Consider the following 14,531-nt stretch of genomic DNA (forward strand, 5'->3'; position numbering starts at 1 on the left):
TGCAGTAATAAATTATTTTATTATAGAAACGTTAACTAAATAATTTATACTTACTGAAGTTATTTAACACAACAGGGCATATTCAACAAAGAAAACCAACCACACTACTGTCAGAATTTACTAGCATAATAAATGAACAGTGAACACACACCAATTGTGCAAATTACACAAATGAATACAAAAACAGTCAAATATACATATCCAAGAAAAATCCCAAGTTTTAGCAGAACATCACTGGTTTTTGGTATTAAAGTATATACAATCTCATAATGAAGTTGCAGAACAGTGTGTAAAAGTTTTTTCCCCAACAATGCCCATCTTAACCAAGATTTCCTATTGTCAAAAGACAAACGATTCATTACCAGTTATCTTCAGCAGCAGTGGGAACAAGAGCCGTCTACAGTCCACGGAGCGGCAAAATCCCGTCCCCAACGGGTCTCAGCCTGACCTCTGCATATCTCAAAGTAACGGAAAGAGTCAGATCCACATATCTCCAGGCCCAGGTGGAAAGCGGAGACGTGCATTTCCCTTTGGTGTGATTCCCGACACTGTGAATCGGCCTGTCCGAGGGTCAGTCGTTCTGCTTGTTCAGGAAGAACTGCAGGGCCTCCTCCCAGCGATCGCGGGGGAAGCGGCTGGCCAGGTCCAGGGGCTCCAGGGACCTCGAGTCTTTTTGGAGGGAAAGACAGAGGGGAAGAAAAACCAAACCACAGAGGAGTATATGGTGAAGTCGCTGGCATACCGCCGACTGTCAGGATCAGAGCAGGTCTGATGCGTTAAAATCGCAGCACACTTCCTGAACCGTTCATATAAAGTGGCCCGATTATCAGGATGAAGAAGGACAAAGCCTCCAAAGGAGAAAAAAACAGGAAAAAACCCACCTTCTTTCTGCGATGTCCGATTTTCCACCCGGCCTGAACTCTGAGCACAGTCCTACGCATAAGAAAATGTGACTTAACACCGTAGCTAGCGTAAAAGGACATCTTCCATGAACAGATGGAAGATGGATCTCTGAGGGTTTTATAGAGAGATATCACATGTTCACCGAGCTCCAGAGAAAACCAGCCCACGAGCCGGCGACCAAAAAGGGCGTCATCCCACGCCAGGGGCATCGGGTTTCGCAGAATCTCCCAGAACATGCGTGTAACCCTCAGTGACGCTGAATTGCTCCATTTCTCCAACCGTGGCGACAAAAACAACGATCGAATGCCTGTGATTTTGTGCTGGGTCTGGCCGAGGCCTACGAACATGACACCTCGTTTTTCTAGTTTGCGTATTTTTTTTTTTTCCCGCCGAGGTTCTCTGTGTCGACACATTAAAACTGATTTATCTTGGTTTGGAGATGGCCCAGTTAACTTGGAGGGACAACAGTTTAATCATGGCTAATCTTAGATTACACAGATAATGAAAGGTCAGTGTCAACATCTCCTTAGGATGCGGAGAAGCTGCGTTTTTATTGATCTGGGGGAAACAATGGCGGCTTTTGCAAGAACCTGATACCACGAGAGCGTGTCTGAACTTCTCACAAAAAAAAATGGCAAATAAAATCCACACGGAGAATGTCCGGCTAGCATAAAATTATGTATTTAAGCAAACACATACCTAATAAACATTTTATCATTAAAAGGTGCTAGATTTTTCTGAAAAAGGTACACGACAGTATATGAAAGGCATTGATGTGCAGCATTTAGTTTATCTGGTCGAAATAAACAACAACAATCGGCAGCAAACTGTAACTCGATAGGACAAGCAGAGCATCCTGTCAGGTGGCGGGGTTCTGTGATTGGACGCCCGGCTGCTGAGTGATAAGCCCACAGCAGATGACAGTGAGTTAGTGCTTCACCTCGAAAATGCGGGGGGCGGGGGGCGGGGGGTTGCTGGGGGGGGGCAATGAGAAACAGACGGAGATTCTACGGCGGGAATCTGGCATCTGTGTCATGCTCCGAAATAAACTGAACATCCAGGGACTTTGGACGGCGTTTGGATGACCGGATCTGACAACGTACTGCAGGGAGACACCTGGAAAGTCCCTCAGCGTTGGGGACGGTCCCAGAGACGTGCGCTGACCCTGCCTCGTACCTGTATGAAGGTGGCCAACAGCACGCTGCTCATCTCCTGCTGCAGGATGACCTTGTTCTGTGGGTTGCTGTGGCAGGCCGAGATCAGCGTGGGGAAGAGCACCCGAACCAGGCGGGGCTCGCTGAAGTACTGGAAGGGCAGCTGGCAGAGCTTCTGCAGGACGCTGGGCTGGCGGCCAGACTGCACGATCGCCTGCGATGCATAGGTGCGAGTCAGCCGGGGGGGTGGGGCATCACCCAGCCCCGCCCACACAACACAAAGCACACAGACACACCCCCAAGGGTTCAACGAAAGGTCAGCGTCACACACGGAATAGCTACTGCTGCAAAGGTTGGACCCGGAGGATTACTCTGAAGGCGCGGCTCGAAGCCGGAGCACTTGATAGATCTTACTGAAGCGATGTGAAGACATCTGCCGCCTTCAGGCTAATTTTAAAACTTGCAACTTGCCCGTAACCTCAGAGGGCAGCTGTGTATCGCCAGCCAATCCACTGAGGAGCAGCCGGGGAGGAGGTGGGACCTTCCGGGAGGGGGGGGGGGGGGGTTTGGGGGGGGTGGGCAGCATCATTGCCACTTTAGGAGATGAACAATACCATTAACTGCATCCACCACCCCCCCCCCCCCCACCCCGGCGTTACACTCACACCATTACGCCCGGCTGACAAACATTAAAATCAAATCACACCCAGACTAGTCTGATTACAGCAGCATGCTGGAGAATAATGGGGGGGGTGGGGGGGGGGGTCGAGAGGTACAGTGAGCCTGGAGCCTGGGGGAGCCGTGGGACAACCGGGAGGTCACGACAGTAAATTGTAGCTGAGTAAAAAACAGCAGCTTTACAGGTAGAGAAGAGAGGAACTTCCAGGCAAATTGAAACCAGAAATCCAGGCTGAAGCATCTCAAGCAGAGTGACATAAATTCACAAGATTTACAAGATTTTAAAAACACTTTTAACAAAACTCTCCCAATACGCTCTCCGTTTAATAATGCACTTTAGGGTTTAAGGGTACAATAAACAAACCGATAATTCAGGTGTTTATCATTTCAAGGTGAGCCCCATCTGGACTGTTCTACAGCGGCGTTCAAAGCTGCCCCACGCCACGACGCATCAAGCGGAGCTGTCTGGAGATCCCCGCTAAGCTCTTAATCCTATCGTTTTCCCATGAAGGACTGAACCCGACTGGAATTCGTCTTGAAGGACATTTTCATTGTTACTTTTTTAAGAACTGGCCTCAAGAACAGGACAAGACAGCCACACTACTTAATAAAAGTGACATTCATCAGTAGCGGGGTCTGTAAATGAGGCAGGGAGACAAAGATGGAAAATGGAGAACCTAAAAACAAACAATTGTAAGGTTTTTCTCTGGGGTTCCGGTACTGGGACTTAAAGCACTCGGAAATAGAAGCGTTCAAAACTAATAATGTCTAGAAAATCAGAAGCGCGACGCAGAGCCTGACAAATCCCCCATGGGGGGGTGTCCATCCCTCACTGGTCACCGGCATTGCCGTTGACCTCCCAGTTCCTGTCTGCAACAGGAGAATGAGCTCTCAGCGTTACGGGCAAGAGGCTCGACACTCAAGCGAGTCGCTTGCTGCTGACAGGGGGGGCCCATTCAGAGCTGCAGGCAGTAAAAAAGGAGGGCAGGCTTTGGGCCCATGAATCAGCCCCTAAATTACAGGGGGCCACGTAAAAGCAGAGCGCCTGAGCACGCCGGGCCCCCTCTGAAGCCGGGCCGGCCCGAGCCTCAAACGGGCCGCCGTTTTACAGCCCTCCATTACATAACTCCCACGCTGCTCTGCTGGGGGAGACGGGGGCAGGCAAAGTTTGCATCCTGACACACAGATGCCCCCGGGGGTCAGTGGGGGTCTGGTGGGAGTGGGGGCGCTTAATGTTTGCCACAGGGTGGGCCTGTTCTGCAGAACCCGAGATGGACGTCTGCAACACAAAGGCAAAGGTTCCCAGCAAAGGCGGAAGAAGAGTTTGGCTTTTAATTAGCTAAGAAACGGTAAAATGTGAAAACGAGTTTATTGACGAAGCATTAGAGGATGAAACTGTTACATCCTGATAGAGCAGCACCGCAGCAAAGAACCTCCAACCCAGAGGCCAAACACCAGGCTGACATGATGACTCGGGGCAGCTCCCACCACCCTGGATATCATAGACACTCTCCCCCCCCCCCACTAAGGACCTCGGACCCATCGGCTTCCAAGTGAGGACCACAAATCTCAGCTCAAAAGCGCAATACAAAACAGACCCCCCCAGCGTTTGTAGTGCCCAGAGAGCAGAGTCACTGATAAGAGGTTTGAGGCACATGGGTGGTGGCGGGGGGGGGGGGGGGGGGCGACAGCCTCCTGACAGGAAGCGACTTATCTAAGCAGCTCCTCCCACCCAGCTTCTCAGCAGCTCTGACATGGTCTGACCACTGGGAACCCCCCCCCCCCCCCATCCAAAGTCATCCCACTCAGGCAAGGGGGGTGCAATTCATTTGGTAAAGCGCAACCCCGTTTCTATGTGCCGTCTCCGAGCCGCTGCTTAAGGGCATTCCTGACACGCATTATATGCTAATCTGCAGTGAGCCCTTCGTGTGTGTATGAACGAGGGCAAAAGGTCTGCAGAACTGACCTGTGGAGCGACGGCAGGCGCAGAAACAGGCGCCGTGACAAACAGCCTCCGTCATAAATTCCGTTTCCTCCCGGGAACCGGCCCTGCTGCCTAGCGACGGGGTAGCGGTCACCGTCAGCATGAGGACGCGCTGATGGAGAAACGCTGGGTGTTGAAGTTAGGGCCGGTGCGAGCCAGCTTTTGGGATGGAGGGGAGGTGACCCCCCCCTAGGACACAAGTGCCATCGGCCTGGTCCACAGAGCCATGTGACCGCCACTAATGGGACGAGCCCTCCGGCTGCCTTAATTTCACGGGGGTTTTTCCCCCCCAGTGTGTCCACGGGCACATTCACGAGCTGTCGCAGGGTAGCGAGCAGAGGCTGGTGGATATCGAGAGATGGACGCACGTCCGTACAGGAAAATCTCAAACAGGCTCCGACTCCCAGGATCCGGCCAGGAGACACTGACTGACTGACACGAGTCCCCCCGACAGAAATAGGCTGGAACGTGACGTGTATGTTGCTGCCTTATACGGTGGCTCTCCGTCCAGCACGTAAACACAGCTGCCAGGTCCGAACCCGAGGCTGCGCCCTCAACCCCCCCCCGCCATGCCCCCCCACCCCGTGACCAGGTCCTTTCTAGTCCTGCCAGTGCTTACATTAACATGTGACATGCTGAAGCCTCCACAGATATCCCCTCTAAACATTTATCCTGCTTATCCGCCCCCCCCTGCATGGAGAAATTCCAGCAAAGCAACACTGTTCAGGACCATCTCTGGTCTGGGGGGGGGGGGGGGGGGGTTGCTGATCATAAAAACATTATAAATCGTCCTGTTTCAGAACTAAAAATATGCAGCCTTTGGTATTTATTTATTTGTACTCCTCAGGAATATACTCATTCTGCTTAAATAAATAAAGCAATCGGTGCTCAAAGCTTTAAATATCTGCTTTATTGCAACTTTTGAAGTTTCCCCGAAATCTTTCCGCTGCATAAATGTCAGCATGTTCCCAGCGTGACAGGCATTACATATCGGTGTCCCGTAGGACGTCACAGGCCTTTCCAGAAAGCTCATTTTTCGGCTGCCGCCGGGGGCGCAGCCACGCCTGCAGTACGATCACATCCCCAACACCGACTTTCTTCAAATCAGCGAAATGTACTGGGAATAAATGAATATGCAACTGCGCTATTCCCAGCTCGCTCATTCCGGTAAGTTCTCCGCGGGCGGACAAAGCCGACTCATCCGTCACTGCCCCCAATTTAATTATCAGCCCGCGTTCAATTATCCAATATAATATGCAAATGAAGCGAACAATGCCAGCACATGCTAATTACGTACATCAGAATAATTAAATTGGACTGAGGTGGCGTGGGGGGGTGGGGGCAGGGTCGACGTGCCATAAAGTAGGAGCAGATTCTTTGATTAAGGCCACAAAGATTTTATTAGAATCTGTAATCTGCCCGTAAATCGCCAAGTGGCCCCCACGCACAAGGACGCCTTAATAACACTAAGTTTTCCCTGCGGAGGTTGCCACGGGAACAGCCGCGCCTAAGTGACGAAGGCCGGCAGCTTCCCGGTTTGAGGGGCGCTGATGAGAGCCAGTGACCGGGGGCCTGAAACATTCCAGTGGAATATTCATGAATTCATACCCGTGTGTAAAAGTGTCACGCTGTCTGCCGACAGGAAACGGGCGGCTAAAAAGCTGCAGCGTGGACCAGAGCGCCGCTACACACGCACACACATCATATACTCCCTACCATTGTGGGGACTCTCCTTTCATTTCTATGGCCATAACCTTAATCCTAACTATGACAACCCTAACCCCTACCAAGCCCTAGCCTTAACCATAAGTAACCAAAATTAATACAAGAGTTTTGGAATTGTCAGTTTTTTGATTGCATTCACAGATTTTTATAAAATTAAGGTTTATATAGTGTCCCAAAAAATGTTAAAGACAAACCCACACAGACACAAACACACACACACACACACACACACACACACACACTTCATGCCATGGTAAAATTCAGATTCATATGCATGAATTTCAGGGAGTGACATTCCCATCACATTGCTGTGTAGAGTACAGGAAGCTTCTGGAAGCTGCCCAGCGTGCAGTACCTGGTTGTCTGGGTGGCTGACAGTGAAGTAGCCCACGCAGATGATGACCTCGTGCAGCAGGCTCTCGTCCGTCTGCTGAGAGCAGTAGCAGAGCAGCGAGCTGACGATGTGACGGAAGGCCAGGGACAGTCCCTCGGCACCTAGGACAGACTGGACACCCCCAGGAGCGTGTTAGTGAGGGGCGGGGCCGTATGGGGCACCACCAGGCATAGAGGCATCAGCAAGATCTAGGCAGGGGATTGGCCGGCTTAAATGGCGGGTCCACGAGGAAGGAAAAAAATAATGTAATAGCATGAAGGGGAATTTTCAGAAAGTTCACACTCCGCTGGGGCAATGGGAGCGAGAGGAGAACTTCATTTTGACTGAAAAACTCATTTACTAACATCCCATTAGGACTATATGATGATTTAATCGTGATCATATGGATAATATGCAATAATCACCAGGGCTTTAGATGACGGGGGTAAACATTTGTCCGAGCGCAGGCTTTTCTGTAATATACAGATGTTTACTTACAGCCACAATTTGATAAACCGATCAGTAGTACGCCGAAAATATTAATGAAAGACATATTGTGATACCTAACAGTTAGTAATCTGTATATATTCAGCCTATCCTTATGTTTATTAAACTCATTTATCGGAGCACGTCACATGCTACTGTTTTGGTAAATCAAGGAAGCGATGAGCAACGATGTGGTGGTGAAGAAAGGAACAGCTCAACAGCCACAACATTTAAAACTTTTAAAAGAGGAGGATCTTGTGGATAAACGAGGTAAAAAAAGACTGTTCTTGTCACTTTTTGCATTTTAAGGTATGACACGTTTATTAAACAAGAACACGCTGAATTTATACAGATTACTAACTTTTGGACATCACAAAACGCCTCTCACTAATATTTTAGACATACTCCTAACCTGCTTACCAAATTGTGGCCGTAAGTAAAGGTCTGCAAAGTACCGAATCGCCGGCATCCGGACAAATGTTTACGCCCGTCATGTAAAGCTTGCTGCTTACTGCACCAAACAGTCACCATGTGATATTTTACAGCCCCATTTCCCCCTTAATGTCTTTTTTTCTTTTACATTTTTATTTATTTAGAAGATGCTTTTATTCATACATTTGCAACATACAATTTTTGAGAAAGCAGTCAGTCCCTGGAGCGACTAGGGGCTAAAGGGCCTTGCTCAGGGGCCCAATGGTGACATCACTCTGCCGACCATGGGATTTGAACCAGCAACCTTCTGATCGCAGTCCTACCCGGATGAGCCGCACACTGCCTCCAACAACTTACGGACATCACAAAGCTAGAGAAAGAGCAGCAAACGGACTCTCTGAAACTTCATTCTGGGCCAAAGGGGATGGTTCAGACAGGAGTGGAGCCTATTTCTGGGATTTGGCCTTTCTGAGGGTCCCCAGTCCTCCTCCCCCTCCCGAAGAGATGGTATCTGAACACTCACAGACAGTATTTATTAAACATGTCAAACATGACTGAGCGGCCGAAGGTCAGGAGAGAAGTGAACAAAACGAAGGGGAAGAGGATGGCATCTAAACAACTGCATAAACAACAATAACGCCGTGAACCCCCCCGCCCCTGCCCTGGACAAAGCCCCGCCCACTGTTTACATCCCCTGCTTCGCCGGCGCCTGCCTGCATCTCGCCTTGGAATTACGGAAACCATCTCCATCAGTTAGCAAGATGGTAAAGCACAGCGGGGGCGTCACAGAAGAGGACGTTTAAACGAAACAGCAGACAGTGCCCCCCCCCCACAGCTCAGCTTCACGGCTGCGATGCCGGGGGGGCATCGATCCATCTGATAGCACATACCCCATGCGTTTGAGGCCCACTTCTGGTCACACTTCACAGAAAGCTGTTGGTTAATGCCCATGGTGGAGTACAGCGGCTGGGCTCAGGGGGGCGCTGTGTGGCTCAGCAGGTGCTCAGAAGGTTGCTGTAAGGCCCTGAACCCCCAGCTCCAGGGGCCTTACGTCCTGGTTGCCCCTATGCTGTGACCCCCCTAATCCCATGGGGATTAATGAAGGGATCCTAATCCTAACCCTAACCCTAACCCTAACCCTGCTCCCCACAGACGACCTCAAATCAGAGTGCGGACACGGCGGCCTTCTAAAGCGTATGGTGCAGCTTGTGATTCACGCGGGACGTGCGAGCTGCACCTGGAAGGCCGGCAGGTCCAGCAGGGCGAAGGCGTTGAGGAAGCGGACGCTCTGCAGGGCCACGTGGGCAACGGCGGGGGGGTAGACCTCCGGGGGCGTGGCCAGGCCTGGCTCGGGCAGCACGCCCTGCAGCAGCACACAGTACAGCATGTGCAGCACACCCAGCAGGTCGGTACTCCGCAGCAGTGCTGCCAGACCTGTGGGCTCCGGCCGCTTGTCGAACATGTTGGGGGAGCTGCGGGGGGGGGGGGGGGGTGGAAGAGGCACAGGTCAGGAAAGCCACAAAGCATGCTGGGAGATCCCATGCAACAGAACATGTGCAACTCTGAAGAGAAAGTTAACGGGAAGGTTGGGGGAGAGGGGGCCTGAGAGCAGTGCTCTCCCCCCCCCCCCCCACCTGCTGACAGAAGCGATGGGGCCCAGAGCCACCAGGCTGCAGCGGCCAGACAAACCGCGGCGGGAAACCCGAGATGTGCGGCTGTCAGCGGTTCACCAGGATATGCGCCGTCTGCTGCTCCAGCGCATTGGGGCTGACCGGCGCTGTCCTCTCGCATATCAATAATGCGAGCGGCCCGCACTGAGTGGCACGCCTGTCAGGTTCGAGCGTGGGGCTCCGGGGACAGGTGGGGGCCGCTGCCAGAGAGGGCTGTATTCATTTCAAACCGACATGGAAGTTGCGGGAAAGATTATCACTCGCCTCTCGATGTGCGTTGATGGGATCCAAGCCCCACGCGGTTACTGCATAATCGAAGGTGGAAACACGTGGGTTTTAAAGCGAGGAGCCCCCCCCCCAGCAATGCTAACAGCTGGCTGTCAGTGCCTGTCGTATAGGACTTTTAATTACACCCCCCCAGAAAACTCAAAGAGGGCTGGGCTGAGATAACACCCAGCGCGCCGGGTGGGGGACACCCACACCTCAGTGGCAAATCCCACCACCGTTGACGAGAAATCGGGATTATATAAACGCCATTCCCGACGGAACCTCGAAATTCAATCACAGGGCGATTTCACAGCCCTATTCATTAGAGCCCAAATCCTTCCTTACATATCCATGGCCTGAAAGACCACAGACCCCAGACATTCGGCCCAGGAAGCACTTCCTCTTCCGAAACGAAAGGCAATGCGTAGGAAACCCAAACTCCCAATTAACTAATTAGCCGATAAGGATGTGGAAACGTCGATTTGCACACGATCATTAATTATGTCGTTAAAATGACAAAGCACATCTGAATGGCATGGCTTCAGGTTCTTAGAAATTCCTCAGAATACCAGGCTACCCCCCCCCCCCCCCACCCCACCACTAATTCCGATTTCCGATCCCAAACACCACTTATGGGTATCCATGTCAGTCCGGCATGCCAAGAACAGGATGGGACCTTCATGCCAGCAGCTGAACAATAGCAAGCCTTCATTGCGCCCGAGGCTCCTGGTCACACTTCACGGAACGCCGGGATCCCAGTTCCACGGCTGGCAGTCAGCTGACCGGCCACGCAGAACATGGCGTCCGGGAGGGTCGGCCTGCTCGCTGCTCTGAGCCTCCACCACGCGTCCTCAAAGTTCGGAGGTCACCAACTGATCCTAACGAGCCTCTTTAAGAAGGGAGTGTGGTGCGCGTCGGAGATGGAGCTGCTCTGAAAGCTGCTTGGGTTCGGGTGGCTTTCAGGAGGCAGATGGTCTCCCAAGTCAGATGAATTTTATTTATATGGCAGGTACTCTCGCCTGAGCTACATACAGAAAAGCAGCGTTAGTCAGTCCCTGGAGCAACTGCTCAGGAACAAAAAGGGTGACATCACTCTGCTGACCCTGGGATATAAACCCCATACATATAACAATAAGTATCATGGCTCCAGAAACAAATTCCACACCAATTTTGTCCAATAGGTGATATAGAATAAAATAATTCTCATATTTTCAGTTTTATTTTTTGACCTATTGAACAAAATTGGATGCAAATCCTGAAAATATCGATACACCACGGGCAAGTAATTATTTATATATCACACTTCGTTTTGAAAAGCTTTTGATTGTGTATTTGGATATTGCAACAATAGTACTGTGTACCAAGACCCAGTCATTGTATCATTTGACAATCCATTGACATCCAACCTGTTATTGCACAAGTCTATTTCGTCCAGAAGGAAAAATAATTTCCATGTTTCCATGTACAGTGCAATTTCTCTCTTCTAATCGCCTTGTCAAGAAGAGTAGTGATTGGAGAGCAGACTGGCCAATCAGAAATTAGCCACTTCGGTCCTCCGGTTCGCTAATAATTGTGGCACAAAAGTAGCCCTATGCAGTTGAATGAGCGTGTAAGCAGAGTTGAGCATGCACTGAGTGTAGATGCTGAGGAGAGAGAGGGACACTGAACACTGAACTAGTGGGCACGGGTCTGCCGATGTGCACGTGCAGGTCGAGCTGGACACACATGGAGCGGAGTGAGAGAATGTGCACAGGGCAGAGATGTTGCTTGTGAAAGTCACACTGCACGCTTAGGAACAAGGTACAAATATAATGCCAGGGCAACAAGCTCACGAGAACATCACACAAAAGCAGCAAACTCACAGGAGGATCACACGCTAATGGCGACCGCACAGGAAGATCACATGCTAACAGAAAGACCACATACTAGCAGCGAGCTCACAGGAAGGTCACACACTAAAGGCAAGATCATATACTTGCAGCGAGCTCACGGGAAGATCACATGCAAGTGGCGAGCACAGAGGAAGATCACATGCTAGCACAGAATAACAACACACATACAACACGGCAGCAGTCAACTTCGCTGTCAATCCCAATAACATGAGCGCAGGGTTGATAGATATTAGGCACATTTCAGCAGCTCGACTCGGTCAAAGCGCTGTGGCTTGGGGAAGTGAGGATGCGGTGCGGGGGGATCGATTGCTGATGACAGGAAGAGCCCCCCCCCCCCTTCTGTCCTTCTGTGACATGGCTGTCAAGCAGTTGGTTGTTCTTACACCACTAAGCTAAGCTAAGCTAAGCTAACCCATTAAAGCAGTGGCACTACATGTGAAGCACAGGCATACTGGGAAGCCAGTGGATGCGGGATCATTTTTCATCACTCGATAGCTGTAATTCCACTGAGCACTGGAGGGAGGATCTCAGGGGGATCTCAGGAGGCATGTGATGTTTTATCGAATGCATTCCGTGTCACGGTTACAATTAGGTCAAACGGGTACAACCTCGAAATAAATTTGATCTGTATGAATGCTGGTTACTGTTTAATGTTTTGTCTCTTGTTTTACAGTCTAGAGCTAGACAACTACATAATAGTATAGTATAACTGTACTGAGTAAAACTGAGTATGTGACAAATTTTAACATTTGAGTCACTGATCAGTCAGGAAGGAGGAGAGAAAAGAGAAAGAATGAAGTCAGAACACATCCCCAATTCGCAGCCACTAGACCAGCATTAAAATCAGAGCAAAACAAGCCGCCATGCAATGACTGACAGACAAAAGGTCAGACAGAGACAGACAGATGGACGGAGAGAAAGCCAGACGGACAGACAGACAGACAAAAGGAAAAGGTCAGACAGAGACAGACGGACAGACATATTGACAGACAGATGGACGGAGAGAGACAACACAGATGGGGTGAGCTGGGGCTGAGTAACAGCTGTGGGAGGTCCCACTCACCGGCCTGTCACAGCGAAGCACAGCCTGCATACGCCGTGTAGCAGTGCTGTTGCCTGGGACAGGAAGGTGGCCATCTTGGGGCTCTCGTCCCCTGAGCCCTGGACCGACAGGAAGCAGGCGCACAGCTTGTCCAGGAGGCCCACACTGACCACGTAGCTGCAGAACAGGGGCAGGGGGGCACATCAGTCATCATCCACTCCTGCTAACCGCTAATGCTAACATTCCCTAAATCGAAAATATAGGCAATAACACAAAATTGGAAGCGGCTTCATTTACCGAGAGCTACACATGGACAGGGAAGCTGCGTACGAGAGACACACAGCGGGGAAACCACATGCAGTGAGGGCAAGAAGAACAGGAGAGAGGTGCACAAGTGGAACGATGGGTAGGGGGGTGGGTTGTGGGGTATGTGTCCAGCATGGACATGATCCTCTATCTAAATAAGACAAAGAAACATGCAGCCCACAGCCACAGAATCAAAGCTGGCTCGGAGGGGGCACACCGGCCAGTGATATTTAGTAACATTTATGATATTTGCCCCCCCCCCCCCCCCCAGGCATATTTGGGTAATCACAGCAGCAGGGTCTCTCACTGTGTCTCCTCGGAGAGGCAGCCAGCTACCATAACTTACCGCAGTAACGCTGCTGATTTATCAGCCAATGGCGGGCCTGATGATCGCTCTCCGGCCGCCGGCCCACTGGATAACTAATCACGCCTAATTGAGTCATTACTCTGTCTCCGCGTCTCCTGGTGGCAGAGCTGAGAGGGGTCGCTGAATTCCCCACCCCCCATCTGCCAGGCCTGTCCCACTGCAGCCGACTAGAACGTCAAACATGCCCTTCAAAGCCTCTGTCTCGAACATGGACCACCATTACTCACCACCACCACCAAGAGGAAGTGTTTCAAACTGCAGGTAATGACAGGTCACCCTCCCTCTGGAAAGGTCAACAGTCACGTGAACTTAACTCCTTGTTATGACTTTATCCTCCTCTACAAATATGGGGGAGGTGGACGCAGTCGACCAAAACCGACCCGGTCGAAAAGGCAGCAGCGAAGTGCCACATGTTTCAATGTCACTGACAGTCCATCAATCTGATCTTCAAATTAAACCATGTTTTCTGCAAAAAATCCGTACCGTTATTTGTGTGAATGCATGAATCCAATAGTGTAAATTTCCCAAGTGTTCATACACCTCGGTTTGCCACGATGTGATGCGGCGCACTCCGAGTTCCTGGAAGCGGGTGTAAAGCGCTCATTAATCAGCAGAATTTGGAAACAGTCCCCAGAGACGGAGCAGCTGTGCTGGCAGGGTGACTCACTGCATCCCGCACCAGCCGGAGCAGACAGGGGAAGCTGTCTGCCTTTTCTCACGTCCCTGTCCATCTAGCTGTATCCCTTGTTCTACCACAGGCCAGGACTGTTGTTTTTTTTCTTCCCTCAGGGATCGAGATCAAAGAACTGGCACCAATTTCCTGAAGCGGACTTTGGCTGCTGGCTCGTGTGACCTTCAGCAGGACCAGGACGTGGTTCCCCTTCTAGATCCCGTGAGGTTTTGTCGACAGATACCCCTGATCCAAACCTGGAGGGAGCAGCCCGGCCTGAGCCAGCCCACATGACCAGCAGTGGGGGTCACTCCATAAGTTCCATCCCCCACCCCAAAAAAGAAAATCCTTGGCAGCCAACCAGAGGAGCGTTAATCTCCTACAAGATCTTCTAGCCCCCACTGTTAGCTAGACGCAGACAGCCCCAGTGGGGGGGGGGGGGGGGTTCGGGGTCATTTGTGACGAATGGTGACTGAAACTGCCAAGAAATTCAACCGCAAATCTAAAGTTCATCCAATGAAAGATGTTCCACGAGAAAAAGACATCTAATTTTAAGGAGATATTTTTAGAATGATGAAACGC

General features: G+C 50.9%; 1 protein-coding gene across 5 annotated transcripts in view; it reads right to left on the reverse strand.

Annotated features, from left to right (window-relative positions):
• scaper (S-phase cyclin A-associated protein in the ER) overlaps positions 1 to 14,531 on the reverse strand; it is a 66,403-nt gene continuing 51,872 nt past the window's right edge. For all 5 annotated transcript variants that reach the window (XM_072718180.1, XM_072718177.1, XM_072718179.1 and 2 more), the window contains 6 exons: positions 12,628 to 12,783; positions 8,973 to 9,207; positions 6,800 to 6,949; positions 2,080 to 2,271; positions 882 to 933; positions 1 to 669 (listed from right to left, as the gene is read on the reverse strand). In XM_072718180.1, coding sequence (XP_072574281.1) covers positions 572 to 669; positions 882 to 933; positions 2,080 to 2,271; positions 6,800 to 6,949; positions 8,973 to 9,207; positions 12,628 to 12,783 — 883 coding nt within the window. In that variant the 3' untranslated portion in view covers positions 1 to 571. The remainder of the gene's footprint in view (positions 670 to 881; positions 934 to 2,079; positions 2,272 to 6,799; positions 6,950 to 8,972; positions 9,208 to 12,627; positions 12,784 to 14,531) is intronic.

This window comes from Paramormyrops kingsleyae, chromosome 11 (assembly GCF_048594095.1).
Source record: "Paramormyrops kingsleyae isolate MSU_618 chromosome 11, PKINGS_0.4, whole genome shotgun sequence".
Classification (NCBI taxonomy): domain Eukaryota; kingdom Metazoa; phylum Chordata; class Actinopteri; order Osteoglossiformes; family Mormyridae; genus Paramormyrops; species Paramormyrops kingsleyae.